General features: G+C 42.6%; 1 protein-coding gene across 3 annotated transcripts in view; it reads right to left on the bottom strand.

The window, feature by feature from the left end:
- Positions 1 to 1147: 1147 nt before the first annotated feature.
- Positions 1148 to 21422, bottom strand: part of LOC112241222 (zinc finger protein 883-like) — a 35462-nt gene continuing 15187 nt past the window's right edge. The window contains exons 1-3 of one of the 3 annotated variants that reach the window (XM_042313292.1): positions 20159 to 20530; positions 18396 to 18645; positions 1148 to 3113 (exon numbers count right to left, since the gene is read on the bottom strand). In XM_042313292.1, coding sequence (XP_042169226.1) covers positions 1678 to 3113; positions 18396 to 18498 — 1539 coding nt within the window. In that variant the 5' untranslated portion in view covers positions 18499 to 18645; positions 20159 to 20530 and the 3' untranslated portion in view covers positions 1148 to 1677. Of the gene's footprint in view, positions 3114 to 15653; positions 16068 to 18395; positions 18646 to 20158; positions 20541 to 21422 lie in introns of those variants that run through there. The other 2 variants (XR_006081632.1, XM_042313293.1) reach the window with 2 other exon arrangements.

Below are 21422 nucleotides of genomic sequence, written 5' to 3'. Positions count from 1 at the left end.
TGGCCATGTTCTGTTATAATCTCCACCCGGCACAGCCAGAAGAGGACTGGCCACCCCACATAGCCTGGTTCCTCTCTAGGTTTCTTCCTTGGTTCTGGCCTTTGTAGGGAGTTTTTCCTAGCCACCGTGCTTCTACAGCTGCATTGCTTACTGTTTGGGGTTTTAGGCTGGGTTTCTGTACAGCACATTGAGATATCAGCTGATGTACGAAGGGCTATATAAATACATTTGATTTGATTAGATTTTTTAAAATGTATTCAGACATCTAAATGTACAGGATTTCCCATGTGCATTTTTTAAATTTATTTAACCTTTATTTAAGTGTTCGGTTTCCCGCACAAATACCAGTATGCATTCTAAAAACGGTGGAAAAGGCAACATATGACAATAACACAACTGATGGCAGTTGCTAACTACTGTAGCTAACTAGCCTCTGTAGCTAGCAAGCAATGCTAAAAAGAGATTGCAAACGGGTTAGCATAACTAGCCTCTGTAGCTAGCAAGCAATGCTAAAAAGAGATTGCAAACGGGTTAGCATAACTAGCCAAACAAAATATTAAATAAATATTAGCTAAATATTAGCTAATTGACTAGTATTTATGAGGCCAGCAAACAAATTCCTCACATACTAGGAACGTATTTCCTCCAACGTTATACTGAAAAGGAGCCTCTCGGTCACAAAACAAGTTTTCTGGAGACTTGTGGGAGTGCTGATGACGTTGCTCACTGTGTGCGCTTTTGGTAGCCGGATTGCACCCAGACTGAGGAGAAATCCACACACAATTGTCGTGACTTTACTTTCATTAATCTGATGACTGTTATGTATCTAAATCAACTAACTCTGTTTGTTACCCGATTAAATTAATCATGTAACAATGAACTCATTAGGAATTTTTGGGGCACCATGAGAGCATCTCCCGAATTAAACTCTAAAAGGGTATTTACCTATCACATCCATAAAACAGTCAACGTATTAATCATAACCCCGTCTCATATCATCATTCTGAACCGTCGTAACCTCCTGCATCTGCAAAAACCCCAGCCTTACTTATGATTCAGTAGTACACAAATTGATTTAAATATTTATTTACTAGCTAACTAAATGATAACACAGGATAAACATACACACTTAATACATGAGAAAAGGTCCCTAGCGGACTGACACAATATAGTGTTTATTTTTTTTACAAAAGGAGAGAGAGAGAGAGAAAAAAACGACACTTATCATCGATACATTTTAGAAACTATTCTCACAGTAATCATATACTTTGCAGACGAGAAGAAATCCTGAATGTATTTACGTGTGAATGCCTTCGTTTGCTGGTTATCTGTCGGCACCAGACCTTCTTAGGAAGGGTGTGCGGCCTTTCCCGCGGCACGTTTGTAAGGTTCTGATTGTCCAAAAGGGTTTCCTCTAAAATGAGTTCCGGCACCTATTTCAGTCCAAGTCAATGAGATTAAAATCACCTATTTCAGTCCAAATCAAGCAATGAGATTAAAATCACCTATTTCAGTCCAAGTCAAGCAATGAGATTAAAATCACCTATTTCAGTCCAAGTCAAGCAATGAGATTAAAATCACCTATTTCAGTCCAAGTCAAGCAATGAGATTAAAATCACCTATTTCAGTCCAAGTAAAGCAATGAAATTAAAATCACTCCATCACCTAATTTTAATCTTAGCTGGTCTGAGAGAACTGATGAGTCTTCTCTCCTTTATGCATACGTTGGTGTGTTTTTAAATTGCTCTGTTGAGAGAAACTCTTCCCACAGACAGAGCAGTAGTAAGGCTTCTCTCCTGTGTGTATACGTTGATGTGTGTTTAAATGGTTCTGTTGAGAGAACCTCTTCCCACAGTCAGAGCAGATGTAAGGCTTTTCTCCAGTGTGTGTTCTCAGATGAATTTTTAGATCAAATGATGTTGTGAAGCTTTTTCCACAGTCACAGCAGGAGTAAGGCTTCTGTCCTGTGTGTATACGTTGGTGTTTCTTGAAGCTGCTCTGTTGAGAGAAACTCTTCCCACAGTCAGAGCAGATGTAAGGCTTTTCTCCAGTGTGTGTTCTCTGGTGAACTTTTAGATCAGACGATGTTGTGAAGCATTTTCCACAGTCAGAGCAGGAGTAAGGCTTCTCTCCTGTGTGTAGACGTTGGTGTTTCTTGAAGCTGCTCTGTTGATAGAAACTCTTCCCACAGTCAGAGCAGACGTAAGGCTTTTCTCCAGTGTGTGTTCTCTGGTGAACTTTTAGATCATATGATGTTGTGAAGCATTTTCTACAGTCAGAGCAGACATATGCCTTCTTTTCTTTATGTCTACGTTCATGTGATTTTAAATGGTTCCGTTGAGAGAAACTCTTCCCACAGTTGGAGCAGTAGTAAGGCTTCTTTCCTGTATGTATACGTTCATGCGATTTTAAGGTACCCAATCGGGAGAAACTCTTCTCACAGTCAGAACAGGAGTAAGGCTTCTCTCCTGTGTGTATACGTTGGTGTGCTTTAAAGCTACCCTGGTGGGAGAAACTCTTCCTACAGTCAGAGCAGTAGTAAGGCTTAATTCCTGTATGTATACGTTTATGCAATTTTAGGGTACCCAATCGGGAGAAGTTCTTTCCACAGTCAGAGCAGGAGTATGGCTTCTCTCCTGTATGTATACGTTGGTGTGCTTTTAAGCTACCCTGGTGGGAGAAACTCTTCCCACAGTCAGAGCAGATGTAAGGCTTCTCTCCAGTGTGTGTTCTCATATGAACTGTTAGCTCAGATGAGGTTGTGAAGCATTTTCCACAGTCACAGCAGGAGTAAGGCTTCTCTCCTGTGTGTAAACGTTGGTGTTTTTTTAGGTTGGTCTGTTGAGAGAAACTCTTCCCACAGTATGAGCAGGAGTAAGGTTTCTCTTCTGTGTGCACTCTCTGATGAACTGTCAGTGCCTTTGATGTTGTGAATCTCTCCCCAGAGTCAGTACAGGAATACAGATTCTCTCCTGTGTGGAATTTTAAGTGTATTTTTAGCTTTGATAAACCTGGGAACATCTCCTCACAATGTGGGCAGTGGTGAGACCTCTTAGCTCTGTGATCTTCCTGCTGTTGCTCTCTAGATGTAGAGAATGTCTCAACATGGTCTCCTGTGTGAACAACAACAAAAGAACCAGTCAGTTGGTGTGATATACATGTCAATCAAAAGTTTGGACACACCTACTCATCCAACGGTTTTTCTTGAACTATTTACTACTCTTTGTAATACCAAAAGTGTGCAAAGTTGTCATCAAGGCAAAGGGTGGCTACTTTGAATACAAAATATATTTTGATTTGTTTAACACTATTTTGGTTACAACATGATTCCATATGTGTTATTTTCATAGTTTTGATGTCTTAACTATTATTCTACAATGTAGAAAATAGCAGAAATAAAGAAAAACACTTGAATGAGTAGGTGTTGTCAGGAGTTTACCTAGGGGGGTCATGATTTGGGTCTGTACAAATATTTGATGTATATTATACGAATAATTGATTATGCTTATGTTATATTAATAGAAGGGGAGGGGTTAAAAGACCCCTCCCTCCTTACATTTATAAGGTTTTATATTACAGATTAACAATATAAATTCATTGTAGAGGTTTAGTATTGTTCTACAGTTATATTTTAGTTCTCTCTCTCTTTCTGCCTCATTATAAAGAGGCCCCTCTTAGAAATGTGTGACTTAGACAGAACTCTGCAGGGGAGTGAAGGAGATAAGACTAGGCAAACATTCCACAATAAATCCACTTTGGGGCGAGGGGACATTTACTGCTAAGTGTTTAGCTAACAGTTAAAGGACCTGTTTATACAGCTCTGTAGGCATGGTTTTGGTCCCAGGAGTAGAGGATGATGATGTCGGCGGTGACATCATCAGGGCGCGACTCAGGGTGTAATAAAACAACTGGAGGCCTTTTGTTAGACGCAGAACTTACTCTGAAACATACGTGCCATGTTCCTGGTTTGTCAACGTCTGTCTGCAAATTGCATTAATAAAGGTTTTTGAATGATTTAATTAAAGATAATTGTCATAATGCTAATTTCACCAACGAACCAATGATTTGACAAGGAAGGAAGTAAGGAACGAACCCTAACGGTGTGTCCAAACGTTCGTCTGGAACTGCTCTTATTTTATGAAGCTACATCTACATTGGGGTTTTAGGTTTCTGTAAAGAACTGTGTGACAACTGCTGATGTACAAAGGGTTTCATAAAATACATGTGGCATGTATAAGTGCTGAACAGAAACCCAGCCTCAATCCCCAAAGAGCAAAGCAATGCAGATGTAGAAGCACAACGGCCACGAAAAACTCCCCAGCAAGCAGGAACATAGGAAGAAACCTAGAAAGGAACCAGACTCTGAGGGGTGGCCAGTCCTCTTCTGTCTGTACCGGGTGACATATGTATTCATATCAGTAGGCTGTACAACACAGGGGAATAAAACTATTCTAAAAGTGGGTAACAGTCTGGGTTGGGGGCAATTCCATTTAAATAACAGTCCATTCAGAAAGTAAACCTAATTCCAATTCCACATTTGGTTAATTTAAAGGCATTGAAGAGAATTGGAATTTCAGTGTATTTCCCAAAATTTCTAGAATTGACCAGAACCCTGACAACAGAATTGACCAGAACCCTCCTCCTCTCACTATCACAAGGGTTAGTAACTACAGACTCATTTCATATCATCCTCCACTCACTATCACAAGGGTTAGTAACTACAGACTCATTTCATATCATCCTCCACTCACTATCACAAGGGTTAGTAACTACAGACTCATTTCATATCATCCTCCACTCACTATCACAAGGGTTAGTAACTTTAAAACACTGGCAGTTTGTCTACTTCACTTCTTTAGTCTCCTCTCTGATCACTTTCAGATAAAACCCAGTTGTCAGAATTACAGAATTCAACCTAGCAATAGACTGGTCATAACTTATAGATGTCTAATATAAGAAGATAACTTATAGGTAGAACCAGCTCTTACCGTGACCAACAGTTGTCCTAATCTTCTCCTCCTCTTCATCTTTAATGTTGACATTCAGCTCCAGTGTTTGACTGCAGTCTTCCAGCTTCACTGATGCCATCTCTGGATCCTGCAGAGCAAACTGGGCTCCACTGTCACAATCAGGACCCAGTGACTGTAGGTTCCTACTCAGTGTGGAAGGAGAGAGAAAGGCTGCGTTTGTCCTCACTGTTGATGTTACCGGCCTCAGACTTAATCTGAGTCGGTCTGTAGTTGGTCTGTTGGTCTGTAGTAGTAAAGACAAACAGAAAACAATCTTGACAGTTCTGGTGCTTTTCTTTGTCCTCAAAAAAATGTATTATCTTTTTTGTTGTTGTTCAATCATCTCATTTCAACAGATCAGATAAACATTGACAACAAAACATTAATTCAAAACATTAGACAGAAAGTTCACCCTTTAAATTACACAAAGTAAGAGATGATCTAAGTGTACAGAATGGTTACCTGGAGGAAAAGGAGGGCTGTGCTTTTTCAATGTCAGTCTAAGGGAGGGTTTAGTATTGTTTTAATCTCGTCCAGAAGAGGGTCATGTCATTTGTAATTGGTGAAATTTCAATATTTCTCAGTGTTTAAGAACGAGTTGCTTATTAGGCTTTATAAACTGGGTGGTTGGAACCCTGAACGCTGATTGGCTGACAGCCGTGGAATATCACACCATATACCAGGGGTATGACAAAACATTCCTTTTTACTCTTCTAATTACGTTACGTACGTTATAATAGCAATAAGGCACCTCAAGGGTTTGTGGAATATGTCCAACATATCAGGGTTAAGTATCCAGGCCCTCCACAACAGCCCTTATCTGTGGTATATTGGCCATATAACAAACCCCCCTCTGACCTTATCACTTAAATATATCAATGTGTGGCTGATGCCTCCCCTCATCTCTGATTCTCTGCTGGACAATATCAAGTGGGACTATAGGCTATTTAGTGTGATGTCAATCAAATGATCCATAGCCTATAGAATACCAAGTGCATGCTGGGAGGAAGCACAGAGCAAAGTTATACTGTATTTCTATGATAGTTGCTGAGAGGGTGTAAATACAACTAGGCTGCATTACACACTACAAAAGGTTATTCCAATCCTGAGCCCCGACTTGCTCTGCTTGTTGATTCAAAACGTTTTTTTTATTTTTATGCTACCTAACCAATGGCTGTGCTGTGTCATGTGTCATCCTAACCAACGGCTGTGATGTGTCATCCTAACCAACGGCTGTGATGTGTCATCCTAACCAACGGCTGTGATGTGTCATCCTAACCAACGGCTGTGATGTGTCATCCTAACCAACGGCTGTGATGTGTCATCCTAACCAACGGCTGTGATGTGTCATCCTAACCAACGGCTGTGATGTGTCATCCTAACCAATGGCTGTGCTGTGTCGGCCTATCCTAACCAATGGCTGTGCTGTGTCGGCCTATCCTAACCAATGGCTGTGCTGTGTCGGCCTATCCTAACCAATGGCTGTGCTGTGTCGGCCTATCTAACCAATGACTGTGCTGACCCTAAACCAATGGCTGTGCTGTGTCGGCCTATCCCAATGACCAACGGCTGTGCTGTGTCGGCTGTGTCATCCTAACCAATGCCTGACCAATGGCTGTGCTGGCTGTGATGCCATCCCAATGGCTGTGATGTGTCCAACCAATGGCTGTGATGTGTCATCCTAACCAATGGCTGTGATGTGTCATCTAACCAATGACCAACGGCTGTGCTGTGTCGGCCTATCCTAACCAATGGCTGTGATGTGTCATCCTATCCTAACCAATGGCTGTGATGTGTCATGGCTGTGCTGTGTCGGCCTATACTAACCAATGGCTGTGCTGTGTCGGCCTATACTAACCAATGGCTGTGCTGTGTCGGCCTATCCTAACCAATGGCTGTGCTGTGTCATCCTATCCTAACCAATGGCTGTGATGTGTCATATCCTGACCAACGGCTGTGCTGTGTCATCCTAACCAATGGCTGTGATGTGTCATCCTAACCAATGGCTGTGATGTGTCATCCTAACCAATGGCTGTGATGTGTCATCCTAACCAATGGCTGTGCTGTGTCGGCCTATCCTGATGTGTCCAAACCAACGGCTGTGCTGTGTCGGCCTCTCCTAACCAACGGCTGTGCTGTGTCGGCCTATCCTAACCAACGGCTGTGCTGTGTCGGCCTCTCCTGACCAACGGCTGTGCTGTGTCGGCCTATCCTAACCAACGGCTGTGCTGTGTCGGCCTATCCTAACCAACGGCTGTGCTGTGTCGGCCTATCCTAACGAACGGCTGTGCTGTGTCGGCCTATCCTAACCAACGGCTGTGCTGTGTCGACCTATCCTAACCAACGGCTGTGCTGTGTCGACCTATCCTAACCAACGGCTGTGCTGTGTCGACCTATCCTAACCAATGGCTGTGATGTGTCGGTCAATGGTGGCAGTTGAGGAAGAGAGTGAAAGGTTTCTTCACATTTTGTTGTTGTTGATTAGACCAAGTACCCCAAAAACATAAACCACCATCTTGCACGCGGACTAGCCTATTCCTCAACCCACCCGGCACTCTTTAAATAGCCTACCTCCATGTCAGTGAATGTCAGTGAAGGGCTGTTGAGTTAAAACCCAGACTCCACTTGAGGGGTTATGCCATAGGCCTCTTTTAGTGAAGATGCTGTCAAAAAGCACAGGCCTCCCACTTGTTAGATAACATGAAGAAAATCAAACTGATCTGATGATATAAAGAGATCTGTAACAGTGTTTTGGTCAGCGCTGCTTTACGCCAGAAACAGGCTGTAAAATAACCAGGAAAGAAGTTACGTTGTTTCTTTGACATTCAGAGGCTGAGCTACAACCTTCTATATCCTAAGAGACAAACAAAAAAATAAATATACTAATCTAATTCTGTCACTATCAATTTATTAAGCTATTTACTGGTCTGTACAATAGAAGATGTTTAAACCCAGACAGCTTTTAGGGAAATATTTGTTGGGTTAAAGACAAAGAATTAAGAACAAATTCTTATTTTCAATGATGGCCTAGTAGCCAGCAGTTGGAGATTTACATTTCTCTGCTAAAAGAATGGAGAGCTGAGATTCATTTCTCTGCTAAAAGACTGGATGGTCAATCCGATATCTAACTGCAGATGCATCCTCTGCAGACATCTGGGCTTTTATACTTCTAGCGCTTAACGGAGGAGAGCTGTTGTCAAGGAAGTGAGTTTGTGTTTATACTGGACCTCCCGCCCACCAATCATGTCAATGCGGTGCTATACGGAGCCCTTCACATTGTTACAAAACTTGAAGAGGCACACGGCGATGCGTTAGGAGCTTGATTTGACCTCTGCCTCTGTGGGTTCAGAAATTGTGTCACACCCTCCCTAAGAAGCTTCCGAACACATTTTGGGATCAAACATGAATTGTCTTTTACTCTGTCTGGAGTGGAAAGGTAGCTTGTCTTTTACTCTGTCTGGAGTGGAAAGGTAGCTTGTCTTTTACTCTGTCTGGAGTGGAAAGGTAGCTTGTCTTTTACTCTGTCTGGAGTGGAAAGGTAGCTTGTCTTTTACTCTGTCTGGAGTGGAAAGGTAGCTTGTCTTTTACTCTGTCTGGAGTGGAAAGGTAGCTTGTCTTTTACTCTGTCTGGAGTGGAAAGGTAGCTTGTCTTTTAATCTGTCTGGCGTGGAAAGGTAGCTTGTCTTTTAATCTGTCTGGCGTGGAAAGGTTGAACTATTTAAAGTACCATGATCAGATGGTCTCACATTTGATTACTTGTAAACAGGGACAGATTTGGCATCGGAGAAATATGGAGATGAACACATAGGCCTTTCTCCATTCTTAGCCTGTGTGGTATTAAAAAACATTTGGCTAATACGTAAAATGACGGAGACTTGTATGAAATGTTTATAAAAAGGCTTTTTCTTCTCCCTCAGACCTGCAAATACGATGATAGATTCATGGAATGATTTCACCATAAAATAGATCTATCCACCCTTACTCTTGTTCACGGTGGTCTGCGAACCCACAACCTTCTGGCCCGCAGCCCTGAACGCGATCAGAATTCCTGCGTTGCCAAGCAACGCTTACAGGACGAAGAACAGTTCATAAAGTTCATATCTAAAGGCTCTGGTCTGTCCAAGAAGTGTTGGTAAACATGTTCTCTACTATCCACCTTGTTTTAATCATTATTTTGGCTATAGGGGATATTTTTAAGTATTTTTATTCAGCGTTCAGGGAGGGTTTATGTCAAATATATTTTGCTCACCAGACGTTCATCCATTTTCCTTTCAGATATCCGTATTAAAAAATAATGTTCACTACCTGAGTGCAATTAATCTACAGTAGTCTTCCTAAATTCACAAATTACTAAGTAAACAAGTAATGCAAGGTTGCAGTTTGAGGCAGAACTATGTCATATTTTCCACTTTCACTCACAAAAACACATTGTATTCCCCATTCACACCATAGTAACAACTATAGATAAATATAGAAACTGAATGTGTGTGAATATTGTTACAGTGACATGTAGAAATCAGATGAACATGACATTCTGCTTGTAAACAGTAAAACAACCCTGAAACTGTCTCTCTGGTGCAGCCGCACAGCCTGCAAGTCTATTGACTCAGACCGAGAGGCGCCGCCATTTTACCAGCTCATTAACATATGGAAATAATCAGAATAATAAACATGTCAAACGAACTCAGACATCTCAAATCAATTGATTCTTTATGAAATTACATTGACGAAATAATGTACATCCATTCACTCTGACAAACCCAAAGTCTAACCTTAGCTAGCTAAATGTGACTTCTAAAAATATATTTAATCACGTTCTTCACTCACTCGGTGTAGCACAAAACTAAAACGTCATAAAACCTTTAACAAACGTGAAAATACATTGACGGATTTGCTACCTAACATGTTATGACATGTTCTTTCGATATTAGACAGTTTAAACGTGCTATTGCATACCTTTAGTTAATACTTCTGAAACGGACACAACCGCTACTGTCTTCAGAGAACAACTGTGGCTGAAGCCTGCCCGGAACTTCCTGTTCCCCGACTATCAAAACGCAACAGGACTTCTTCTTCTTCGGTGGGTTTAATGGTGGTTGGCATTCAATATGTTGCATTAGTTTATTTAGTAAATATTTTATTAACTCAGGTGTTGCAAGAAGGCCAATAAGGGTATTATCTTTGAAAAACAAGTGTCCTGAAAACGGACGTTTCTTTTTTTCTTGATCAAGATATAACTGAGGGAGTCAAACAAACACTTTTTGGTTGTAATCAAGCTCTGACTTCACTACTTGTTTTGACCAGTGCCCATACTCTTATGGACTTCGTACCTTGTGCTGATTATTTGAATTAAACACACCACTTATTTTGTTCATAAAGCTGTAGGAATTGAATTAAGTGTCTGGTTAAGATCATTTGAAATGCTCAGCCTCCGGCAGATTACTCCTCTACTTTACTGAGAGAGAGAGAGAGAGAGAGAGAGAGAGAGAGAGAGAGAGAGAGAGAGAGAGAGAGAGAGAGAGAGAGAGAGAGAGAGAGAGAGAGAGAGAGAGAGAGAGAGAGAGAGAGAGAGAGAGAGAGAGAGAGAGAGAGAGAGAGAGAGAGAGAGAGAGAGACAGAGAGAGAGAGACAGAGACAGAGAGAGAGAGACAGAGAGAGAGAGAGAGAGAGAGAGAGAGAGAGAGAGAGAGAGAGAGAGAGAGAGAGAGAGAGAGAGAGAGAGAGAGAGACAGAGAGAGAGAGAGAGAGAGAGAGAGAGAGAGAGAGAGAGAGAGAGAGAGAGAGAGAGAGAGAGAGAGAGAGAGAGAGAGAGAGAGAGAGAGAGAGAGAGACAGAGACAGAGAGAGAGAGAGAGAGAGAGAGAGAGAGAGAGAGAGAGAGAGAGAGAGAGAGAGAGAGAGAGAGAGAGAGAGAGAGAGAGAGAGAGAGAGAGAGAGAGACAGAGAGAGAGAGAGAGAGAGAGAGAGAGAGAGAGAGAGAGAGAGAGAGAGAGAGAGAGAGAGAGAGAGAGAGAGAGAGAGAGAGAGAGAGAGAGAGAGACAGAGACAGAGAGAGAGAGAGAGAGAGAGAGAGAGAGAGAGAGAGAGAGAGAGAGACAGAGAGAGAGAGAGAGAGAGAGAGAGAGAGAGAGAGAGAGAGAGAGAGAGAGAGAGAGAGAGAGAGAGAGAGAGAGAGAGAGAGAGAGAGAGAGAGAGGGAGAGAACGGGAGGGAGGGACAGGGAGAGAGACAGGGAGAGACAGGGAGAAAGAGAGCGAGAAAGAGAGACAGATGCAGGATACATTTGTGGAGCCCTCCACCTCTGGGCCCCGTGTTCTGTGGAGCCCTCCACCTCTGGGCCCACTGTTCTGTGGAGCCCTCCACCTCCAGAGCCCTCCACCTCTGGGCCCCCTGTTCTGTGGAGCCCTCCACCTCTGGGCCCCCTGTTCTGTGGAGCCCTCCACCTCTGGGCCCCCTGTTCTGTGGAGCCCTCCACCTCTGGGCCCCCTGTTCTGTGGAGCCTTCCTACTCCTCCTCCTCCTCGTCCCCTGTTCTGTGGCCTCTTCCCATATGAAATCTGTAATTACAACTAATGAATTCATGCTCAGGATTCATTGAGGATGTCTATCATATACTGGGTAGATTAATTATGCTTCAAGGTTGGATCTGGATAGGAGAAGGAAAACAGAAAGTATCTGAAAATGATCACTGTGTTGAACTCAATGCACAACGTTTGACCTGGGCCCTATGCACTTTATAGGGAACCCTACAGCTACAGCCACACACGTCAGTACAGGCCTGAGTACAGTCTGAACAGCCAGTTGTCATAGCAGCCACACCATCAGTAGGTCAAGAACTCACTGTTAAATCCATTATAAAAACATATTTAAAAAATGGAAAGAAGCGCTACTTCTGACTAAAGAAGGCCGTCCACCAAAACTCAGTGACCGGGTAAGGAAGGTATTAGACCGAGAAGCAACCAAGAGGACAATGGTAACTGTGAAAGAGCTGGAGAGATCCACAGCTGAGACGGGAGAAACCGGCCATGGGACAACTACCACCTGTACATTGGCATTAATATGGAGTTGGTCCCCACTTTGCTGCTATAAGAGCAGCCACTCTTCTGGGAAGGCTTTCCACTAGATGTTGGGACATTGCTGCTATAAGAGCAGCCACTCTTCTGGGAAGGTTTTCCACTAGATGTTGGGACATTGCTGCTGCAAGAGCAGCCACTCTTCTGGGAAGGCTTTCCACTAGATGTTGGAACATTGCTGCTATAAGAGCAGCCACTCTTCTGGGAAGGCTTTCCACTAGATGTTGGAACATTGCTGCTATAAGAGCAGCCAATCTTCTGGGAAGGCTTTCCACTAGATGTTGGGACATTGCTGCTATAAGAGCAGCCACTCTTCTGGGAAGGCTTTCCACTAGATGTTGGGACATTGCTGCTATAAGAGCAGCCACTCTTCTGGGAAGGCTTTCCACTAGATGTTGGGACATTGCTGCTATAAGAGCAGCCACTCTTCTGGGAAGGCTTTCCACTAGATGTTGGGACATTGCTGCTATAAGAGCAGCCACTCTTCTGGGAAGGCTTTCCACTAGATGTTGGGACTGCTGTGGAGGCTTGCAAAAAAGCATTAGCGAGGTCGGGCACTGATGTTGGGCGATTAGGCCTGGCTCGCAGTCTGCGTTCCAATTCATCCCAGAGGTGTTTGATGGGGTTCAGGTCAGAGCTCTGTGCAGGCCAGTCAAGTTCTTCCACACCGATCTTGACAAAAACATTTCAGTATGGACCTCGCTTTGTGCACGGGGGCATCGTCATGCTGAAACAGGAAAGGCCCTTGCCCAAACTGTTGCCACAAAGTTGGAAGCACAGACTTGTCTAGAATGCCATTGTATACTGTAGTGTTAGATTTCCCTTCACGAGAACTGAGGGGTTTTGCCCGAACCATAAAAAACAGCCCCAGACCATTATTCCCCCTCCACCAAACTTTACAGTTGGCACTATGCATTCGGGCAGGTAGCGTTCTCCTAGCATCTGCCATAACCCAGATTCGTCCGTCGGACTGCCAGATGGTAAGGCGTGATTCATCACTCCAGAGAATGCGTTTCCACTGCTCCAGAGTCCAACGGCGGCGAGCTTTACATCACTCCAGCCGACGCTTAGCATTGTGCATGGTGATCTTAGGCTTGTGTGTGGCTGTTCGGTCATGGAAACCCATTTCATGAAGCTCCAGGCAAACAGTTCTTGTGCTGACATTGCTTCCAGACGCAGTTTGGAACTCGGTAGTGAGTGTTGCCACCGAGGACAGACGATTTTTATGCACTGCCACTTTGCGGCTGAGACGTTGTTGCTTGTAGACGTTTCCACTTCGCAAGAACAGCACTTACAGTTGACTGGGGCGGCTCTAGCATGGCAGAAACTTGACAAACTGACTTGTTGGAAATGTGGCATCCTATGACGGTGCCACTTTGAAAGTCACTGAGCTCTTCAGTAAGGGCCATTCTACCGCCAATGTTTGTCTATGGAGATTGCATGGCGGTGTGCTCGATTCTATACACCTGTCAACAACGGCTGTGGCTGAAATAGCCAAATCCACTAATTTGAAGGGGGTGTCCACATACTTTAGTATATATAGTGCAGTTTGCACCTTCTTAAGTATGTCAGGGCTGGACATGATCTTTTCTTGCCACTTGTCCAAATTATTTTTTACTTGTCCAATAGTTAAAAATACTTCTCTGAAACTGAAAAATTCTGTAGTAGTAAAAAAAAGAAAGAACTATTGACAGATGCAATTTGATAATTATTGTAATGTTAATAACAGTGTAGCAACACCTGACTATCCAACAACATGGAAACTATGGAAACTAACCATGGAAACTAACTATGGAAACTATGGAAACTAACCATGGAAACTAACTATGGAAACTATGGAAACTAACCATGGAAACTAGAACAAACTGAATCCGCAGACCATAAAGTACATCACTGAGTTTATTGACATTTTCCTTTGTGGGGCAGAACTGATGAATTACCGTATAATACGAATAGAATAACAACCTATGACAGACTAATTAAATCTGCTAGACGTGTGTCAACCTCACAATAGCAACATAAATAGATAAAGAGATCATCTCTACAACGCAGTGATTAAAATGTCACAGAACACAATGAAGTTTAAGTCCACATGTCAGTGAATAACACATACCAATTTATATTTTATAACCGATAATTTACTTATGAATGATGTATGTGGTGGAAGCTAAATACAAAACAGTACCGGCACCTATTTCAGTCCAAGTCAAGCAATGAGATGAAAATTGAGTGATGGGAGTGATTTTAATCTTAGCTGGTCTGAGAGAACTGATGAGGCTTCTCTCCTTTATGTATACGTTGGTGTGTTTTTAAGTTGCTCTGTTGAGAGAAACTCTTCCCACAGTCAGAGCAGTAGTAAGGCTTCTCTCCTTTATGCATACGTTGGTGTGTTTTTAAGTTGCTCTGTTGAGAGAAACTCTTCCCACAGACAGAGCAGTAGTAAGGCTTCTCTCCTTTATGCATACGTTGATGTGCTTTTAAATGGTTCTGTTGAGAGAAACTCTTCCCACAGTCAGGGAGAACGGCTTCTCTCCTGCATGTATACGTTGGTGTGCTTTAAAGTTACACAGGTGGGAGAAACTCTTCCTACAGTCAGAGCAGAAGTAAGGCTTCTCTCCTGTGTGTATACGTTGGTGTGCTTTTTAAATGGTTCTGTTGAGAGAAACTCTTCCCACAGTCAGAGCAGTAGTAAGGCTTCTCTCCTTTATGCATACGTTGGTGTGTTTTTTGCTCTGTTGAAATGGAGCAGTAGTAAGGCTTCTCTCCTGTGTGTATACGTTGATGTGTTTTTAAATGGTTCTGTTGAGAGAACCTCTTCCCACAGTCAGAGCAGATGTAAGGCTTTTCTCCAGTGTGTGTTCTCAGATGAACTTTTAGATCAAATGATGTTGTGAAGCATTTTCCACAGTCACAGCAGGAGTAAGGCTTCTCTCCTGTGTGTATACATTGGTGTTTTTTTAAGCTACCCTGGTGGGAGAAACTCTTCCTACAGTCGGAGCAGTAGTAACGCTTCTTTCCTGTATGTATACGTTCATGTGATTTTAAAGTATCCAATCGAGAGAAACTCTTCCCACAGTCAGAGCAGTAGTAAGGCTTCTCTCCTGTGTGTATACGTTGGTGTGCTTTTAAATGGTTCTGTTGAGAGAAACTCTTCCCACAGTCAGAGCAGTAGAGAACGGATGTGTTTTTAAATGGTTCTGTTGAGAGAACTCTTCCTCAGAGCATGTAAGGCTTTTCTCCAGTGTGTGTTCTCAGATGAACTTTTAGATCAAATGATGTTGTGAAGCATTTTCCACAGTCACAGCAGGAGTAAGGCTTCTCTCCTGTGTGTATACATTGGTGTTTTTTAAGCTACCCTGGTGGGAGAAACTCTTCCTACAGTCGGAGCAGTAGTAACGCTTCTTTCCTGTATGTATACGTTCATGTGATTTTAAAGTATCCAATCGGAAAACTCTTCCTACAGTCAGAGCAGAAGTAAGGCTTCTCTCCTGTGTGTATACGTTGGTGTGAAATGGTTCTTTAAATGGTTCTGTTGAGAGAAACTTCTTCCTTTTAAATGGTTCTGTTGAGTCAGAGCAGGAGAACGGCTTCTCTCCTGCATGTATACGTTGGTGTGCTTTAAAGTTACACAGGTGAGAGAAACTCTTCCCACAGTCAGAGCAGATATAAGGCTTTTCTCCAGTGTGTGTTCTCTGATGAACTGTTAACTCAGAGGATGTTGTGAAGCATTTTCCACAGTACGAGCAGGAGTAAGGCTTCTCTCCTGTGTGCACTCTCTGATGAAGTGTCAGAGCCCTTGATGTTGTGAATCTCTTCCTACAGTCAGTACAGGAATACAGATTGTCTCCTGTGTGTATTTTTAAGTGGACTTTTAGCTTTGATAGAATTGGAAAATTCTCCTCACAATGTGGGCAGTGGTGAAACCTCTTAGGTCTGTTATCTTCCTGCTGTGTCTCTCTGGATGTAGAGAATGTCTCAACACGGTCTCCTGTGTGAACAACATCAGAAGAACCAGTCAGTTGGTGTGATATACAGTACCAGTCAAAACTTTGGACACCTACTCCTTCCAGGGTTTTCATTTATTTTTACAATTTTCTACATTGTAGAATAATAGTGAAGATATATTTTAGATTTTTCAAAGTAGCCACCCTTTGCCTTGATGAAAGCTTTGCATTCTCTCAACCAGCTTCATGAGGAAGTCACCTGGAATGCATTTCAATTAACAGGTGTGCCTTGTTAAAAGTTACTTTGTGGAATTTATTTCCTTCTTAATGCGTTTGAGTCAATCAGTTGTGTTGTGACAAGGTAAGGGTGGGATACAGAAGAGCCCTATTTGGTAAAATACCATCCATAGTATGACAAAAACAGCTGAAATAAAGCAAAGAGAAACAACAGTCCATCATTACTTTAACACATGAAAGTCAGTCAATACTCAATCATTTCAAGAACTTTGAAAGTTTCTTAAAGTGTAGTCACATAAACCATCCAGTGCTATGATGAAACTGGCTCTCAGGAGGACCGCCACAGGAAAGGAAGACCCAGAGTTACCTCTGCTGCAGAGGATAAGTTCATTAGACGTAACTGCAGCTCAGATTGCAGGCCAAATAAATGTTTCACAGAGTTCAAGTAACAGACACATCTCCAACATCAACTGTTCAGAGGAGACTGCGTGAATCAGGCCTTCATGGTCAAATTGCCGCAAAGAAACCACTACTAAAGAACACCAATATGAAGAAGAGAATTGCTTGGGCGAAGAAACACAAGCAATGGACATTAGACCGGTGGAAATCTGTCCTTTGGTCTGTCCTTTTGGTTCCAATTGCCGTGTCTTTCTGAGACGTGGTGTGGGTGAACGGATGATCTCTGCTTGTGTGGTTCCCACCGTGAAGCAATGGAGGTGGTGTGGGAGTGCTTTGCTGGTGACACTGTCTGTGATTTATTTCGAATTCAAAGCCACACTTAACCAGCATGGCTACCGGTGTGCCCTAGTAAGAAGACCACTTTGTGCAGCTCACAGCACTATCATCTCCAATGTACATAATATAAGTAATTCTACCTGATAAGCTTCTCAGTAAAGCATTAAAAACAATCAAGCAACCCATAAAAGTGCTAAAAATAGCCCATATTAATATATGTAACCTAAAAAACAAGGTTCATGATATCAATAACTTGCTAGTTACAAATGACATTCATATTTAGACTATCTCTGAAACTCTACTTAGATAATACCTTTGATGATACAGTGGTAGCAATACATGGTTATAACATCTACAGAAAAGACAGAAATGCCAATGGGGGAGGTGTTGCTGTTTATATTCAGAACCACATTCCTGTAAAGATTAGAGACAATCTCATGTTAGATACTGTTGAAGTAATACGGCTACAGATTCATCTACCTCACCTAAAGCCCATTCTGGTGGGAAGCTGCTATAGACCACCAAGTGCTAACCGTCATTATCTGGATAACGTGTGAAACATTGACTGTCTCTCATCAACCTGCCCACTCAAAAAAAAAAAAAAAAAAAAAAAGCAGCCAACAAGTGCTCATCAAATGTGGGAACTCCTTCAAGACTGCTGGAAAAGCATTCCAGGTGAAGCTGGTTGAGAGAATGCCAAGAGTGTGCAAAGTTGTCATCAGGGCAAAGGGTGGCTACTTTGAATAATATAAAATATTTTTAGATTTGTTTAACTCTATTTTTTTGGTTAATACATGATTCCATGTGTTATTTCATAGTTTGTCTTCATTGTTATTCTACAATGTAGAAAGTAGTAAAAAAATAAGAAAAACCCTTGAATGAGTAGGTTTGCTAGAATGCAGGAACAGAGGAACATAGGAAGAAACCTAGAAAGGAACCGAGGGGTGGCCAGTCCTCTTCTGTCTGTACCGGGTGACATATGACTTCATATCAGTAGGTTGTACAACACAGGGGAGTAAAACTATTCTAAAAGTGGGTAACAGTCTGGGTTGGGGTCAATTCCTTTTCAATTCCAATCAATTCAAAAAGTAAACCAAATTCCAAATGCTGCTAATTGAAAAGCATTGAAGAGAATTGGAATTTCAGTGTATTTCCTGAATGATATGGAATTGACCAGAACCATGGCAACAGTCTAAGGCTAAAGGGGTGAAAATAATTACCCAGAATCCTCCTCCTCTTACTATCACAAGGGTTAGTAACTACAGACTCATTTCATAGAACTTTAAAACACTGGCAGTTTGTCTACTTCACTTCTTTAGTCTCCTCTCTCCTAGCGTTAGACCCAGTCTAACTTATGACCCAGTCTAACCCAGTCTAACTTATGAGGAACCTGCTGTTACCATGACTAACAGATTTCCCAATCTTCTCCTCCTCTTCTTCATCTTTAATGTTGACATTCAGCTCCAGTGTTTGACTGCAGTCTTCCAGCTTCACTGATGCCATCTCTGGATCCTGCAGAGCAAACTGGGCTCCACTGTCACAATCAGGACCCAGTGACTGTAGGTTTGGACTCAGTGTGGAAGGGAGAGAGGCAGGCTGCGTTTGTCCTCACTGTTGATGTTACCGGCCTCAGACTTAATTCAAGTCATCCTGTAGATATAATGAGAAGCAGAAAACAACCTTGACAGTTCTGGTGCTTTACTTCTCAAAAGATATTAGATTTTTTGTTGTTCAATTCTCTCATTTCAACAGATCAGGTAGCTAAGCATTGCCAACAAAACCTTCATTCAAAACATTAGACAAAATTCACCCTTTAAATAACACAAATAAGAGATGGATCTAAATGTACAGAATGGTTACCTGGAGGAAAATGAGGGAGGGTTATGCTGTTTCAATTTCAGTCAAGGGGAGGGTTGAGTATTGTTTTAATCTAGTCCATAAGAGGGTCATGTCATTTGTAATTGATGACATGTCAATATTTCTCAGTGTTTGACAATTACTTGCTTATTAGGCTCTATAAACTGGGTGGTTTGAGCCCTGAACGCTGATTGGCTATATATCAATGTGTGCCTGATGCCGCCCCTCATCTCTGATTCTCTGCTGGGCCACAATATCAAGTGTGACTATAGGCCATTTAGTGTGATGTCAATCAAATGATCCATAGTCTATAGGCTAAAGCAGGGCTGTCCAGCCATGTTCCTAGAGAGCTTCCTCCTGTAGGTTTTCACTCCAACCCTGTTCCTGGAGAGCTACCCTCCTGTAGGTTTTAACTCCAACCATGTTCCTAGAGAGCTTCCTCCTGTAGGTTTTCACTCCAACCCTGTTCCTGGAGAGCTACCCTCCTGTAGGTTTTAACTCCAACCATGTTCCTGGAGAGCTACCCTCCTGTAGGTTTTAACTCCAACCCCATTGGTTCAGTTTATAGAATTAGGTGTGCTAGATTAGGGTTAGAGCGAAAGCCTACAGGGCTGTAGCTCTCCAGGAACAGGGTTGGAGAGTCCTGGGCTATAGGATACGAAGTGCATGCTGGGAGAAGCACAGAGCAAAGTTATAATATGGTTCTAGGATAGTTGCTGGGATGGTGTAAATACAACTAGGCTGCATTACACACTGCAAAGGCTATTCCAACCCTGAGAAACGGCCTGCTCTATGCTTGTTGAGCCAAAACGTTTTTTTTTTAATGCTGCCTAACCAATGGCTGTGCTGTGTAGGCCTATCCTAAACAATGGCTGTGCTGTGTTGGCCTATACTAACCAATGGCTGTGCTGTGTCATCCTAACCAATGGCTGTGCTGTGTCGGCCTATCCTAACCAATGGCTGTGCTGTGTCGGCCTATCCTAACCAATGGCTGTGCTGTGTCGGCCTATCCTAACCAATGGCTGTGCTGTGTCGGCCTATCCTAACCAATGGCTGTGCTGTGTCGGCCTATCCTAACCAATGGCTGTGCTGTGTCGGCCTATCCTAACCAATGACTGTGCTGTGTCGGCCTATCCTAACCAATGGCTGTGCTGTGTCGGCCTATCCTAACCAATGGCTCTGCTGTGAGGAAGAGAGTGAAAGGTTTCTTCAGATTTTTTTGTTGATTAGGCCAAGTCCCAAAAAATACACACAATCTTGCGCATGGACTACCGCACACTCACCATACACTCTTTAAATAGCCTACCTCCATGTCAGTGAATGTCAGTGAAGGGCTGTTGAGTTAAAACCCAGACTCCACTTGAGGGGTTATGCCATAGGCCTCTTTTAGTGAAGATGCTGTCAAAAAGCACAGGCCCCCCACTTGTTAGATAACATGAAGAAAATCAAACTGATCTGATGATATAAAGAGATCTGTAACAGTGTTTTGATCAGCGCTGCTTTACGCCAGAAACAGGCTGTAAAATAACCAGGAAAGAAGTTACGTTGTTTCTTTGACATTCAGAGGCTGAGCTACAACCTTCTATATCCTACGAGACAAACAAAAAAATAAATATACTAATCTAATTCTGTCACTATCAATTTATTAAGCTATTTACTGGTCTGTACAATAGAAGATGTTTAAACCCAGACAGCTTTTAGGGAACTATTTGTTGGGTTAAAGACACAGATTTTTTTACCTTTATTTAACTAGGCAAGTCAGTTAAGAACAAATTCTTATTTTCAATGATGGCCTAGGAACAGTGGGTTAACTGCCTGTTCAGGGGCAGAACGACAGATTTGTACCTTGTCAGCTTGGGGATTTGAACTTGCAACCTTTCTGTTACTAGTCCAACACTCTAACCACTAGGCTACCCTGCCGCCCCAAGAATGAGAGTAGCCAGCAGTTAGAGATTCATTTCTCTGCTAAAAGACTGGATGGTCAATCCGATATCTAACTGCAGAAGCATCCTCTGCAGACATCCGGGCTTTTATACTTCTAGCGCTTAACGGAGGAGAGCTCTTGTCAAGGAAGTGAGTTTGTGTTTATACTGGACCTCCCGCCCACCAATCATGTCAATGCGGTGCTATACGGAGCCCTTCACATTGTTACAAAACTTGAAGAGGCACACGGCGATGCGTTAGGAGCTTGATTAGACCTCTGCCTCCGTGGGTTCAGAAATTGTGTCACACCCTCCCTAAGAAGCTTCCGAACACATTTTGGGATCAAACATGAATTGTCTTTTACTCTGTCTGGAGTGGAAAGGTAGCTTGTCTTTTACTCTGTCTGGAGTGGAAAGGTAGCTTGTCTTTTACTCTGTCTGGAGTGGAAAGGTAGCTTGTCTTTTACTCTGTCTGGAGTGGAAAGGTAGCTTGTCTTTTACTCTGTCTGGAGTGGAAAGGTAGCTTGTCTTTTACTCTGTCTGGAGTGGAAAGGTAGCTTGTCTTTTACTCTGTCTGGAGTGGAAAGGTAGCTTGTCTTTTAATCTGTCTGGCGTGGAAAGGTAGCTTGTCTTTTACTCTGTCTGGAG

This window comes from Oncorhynchus tshawytscha, unplaced genomic scaffold, assembly GCF_018296145.1.
Source record: "Oncorhynchus tshawytscha isolate Ot180627B unplaced genomic scaffold, Otsh_v2.0 Un_contig_6433_pilon_pilon, whole genome shotgun sequence".
Lineage (NCBI taxonomy): Eukaryota > Metazoa > Chordata > Actinopteri > Salmoniformes > Salmonidae > Oncorhynchus > Oncorhynchus tshawytscha.
Note: the sequence above shows the minus strand (reverse complement) of the source record. Positions and strands in the feature narration are given on the sequence as shown.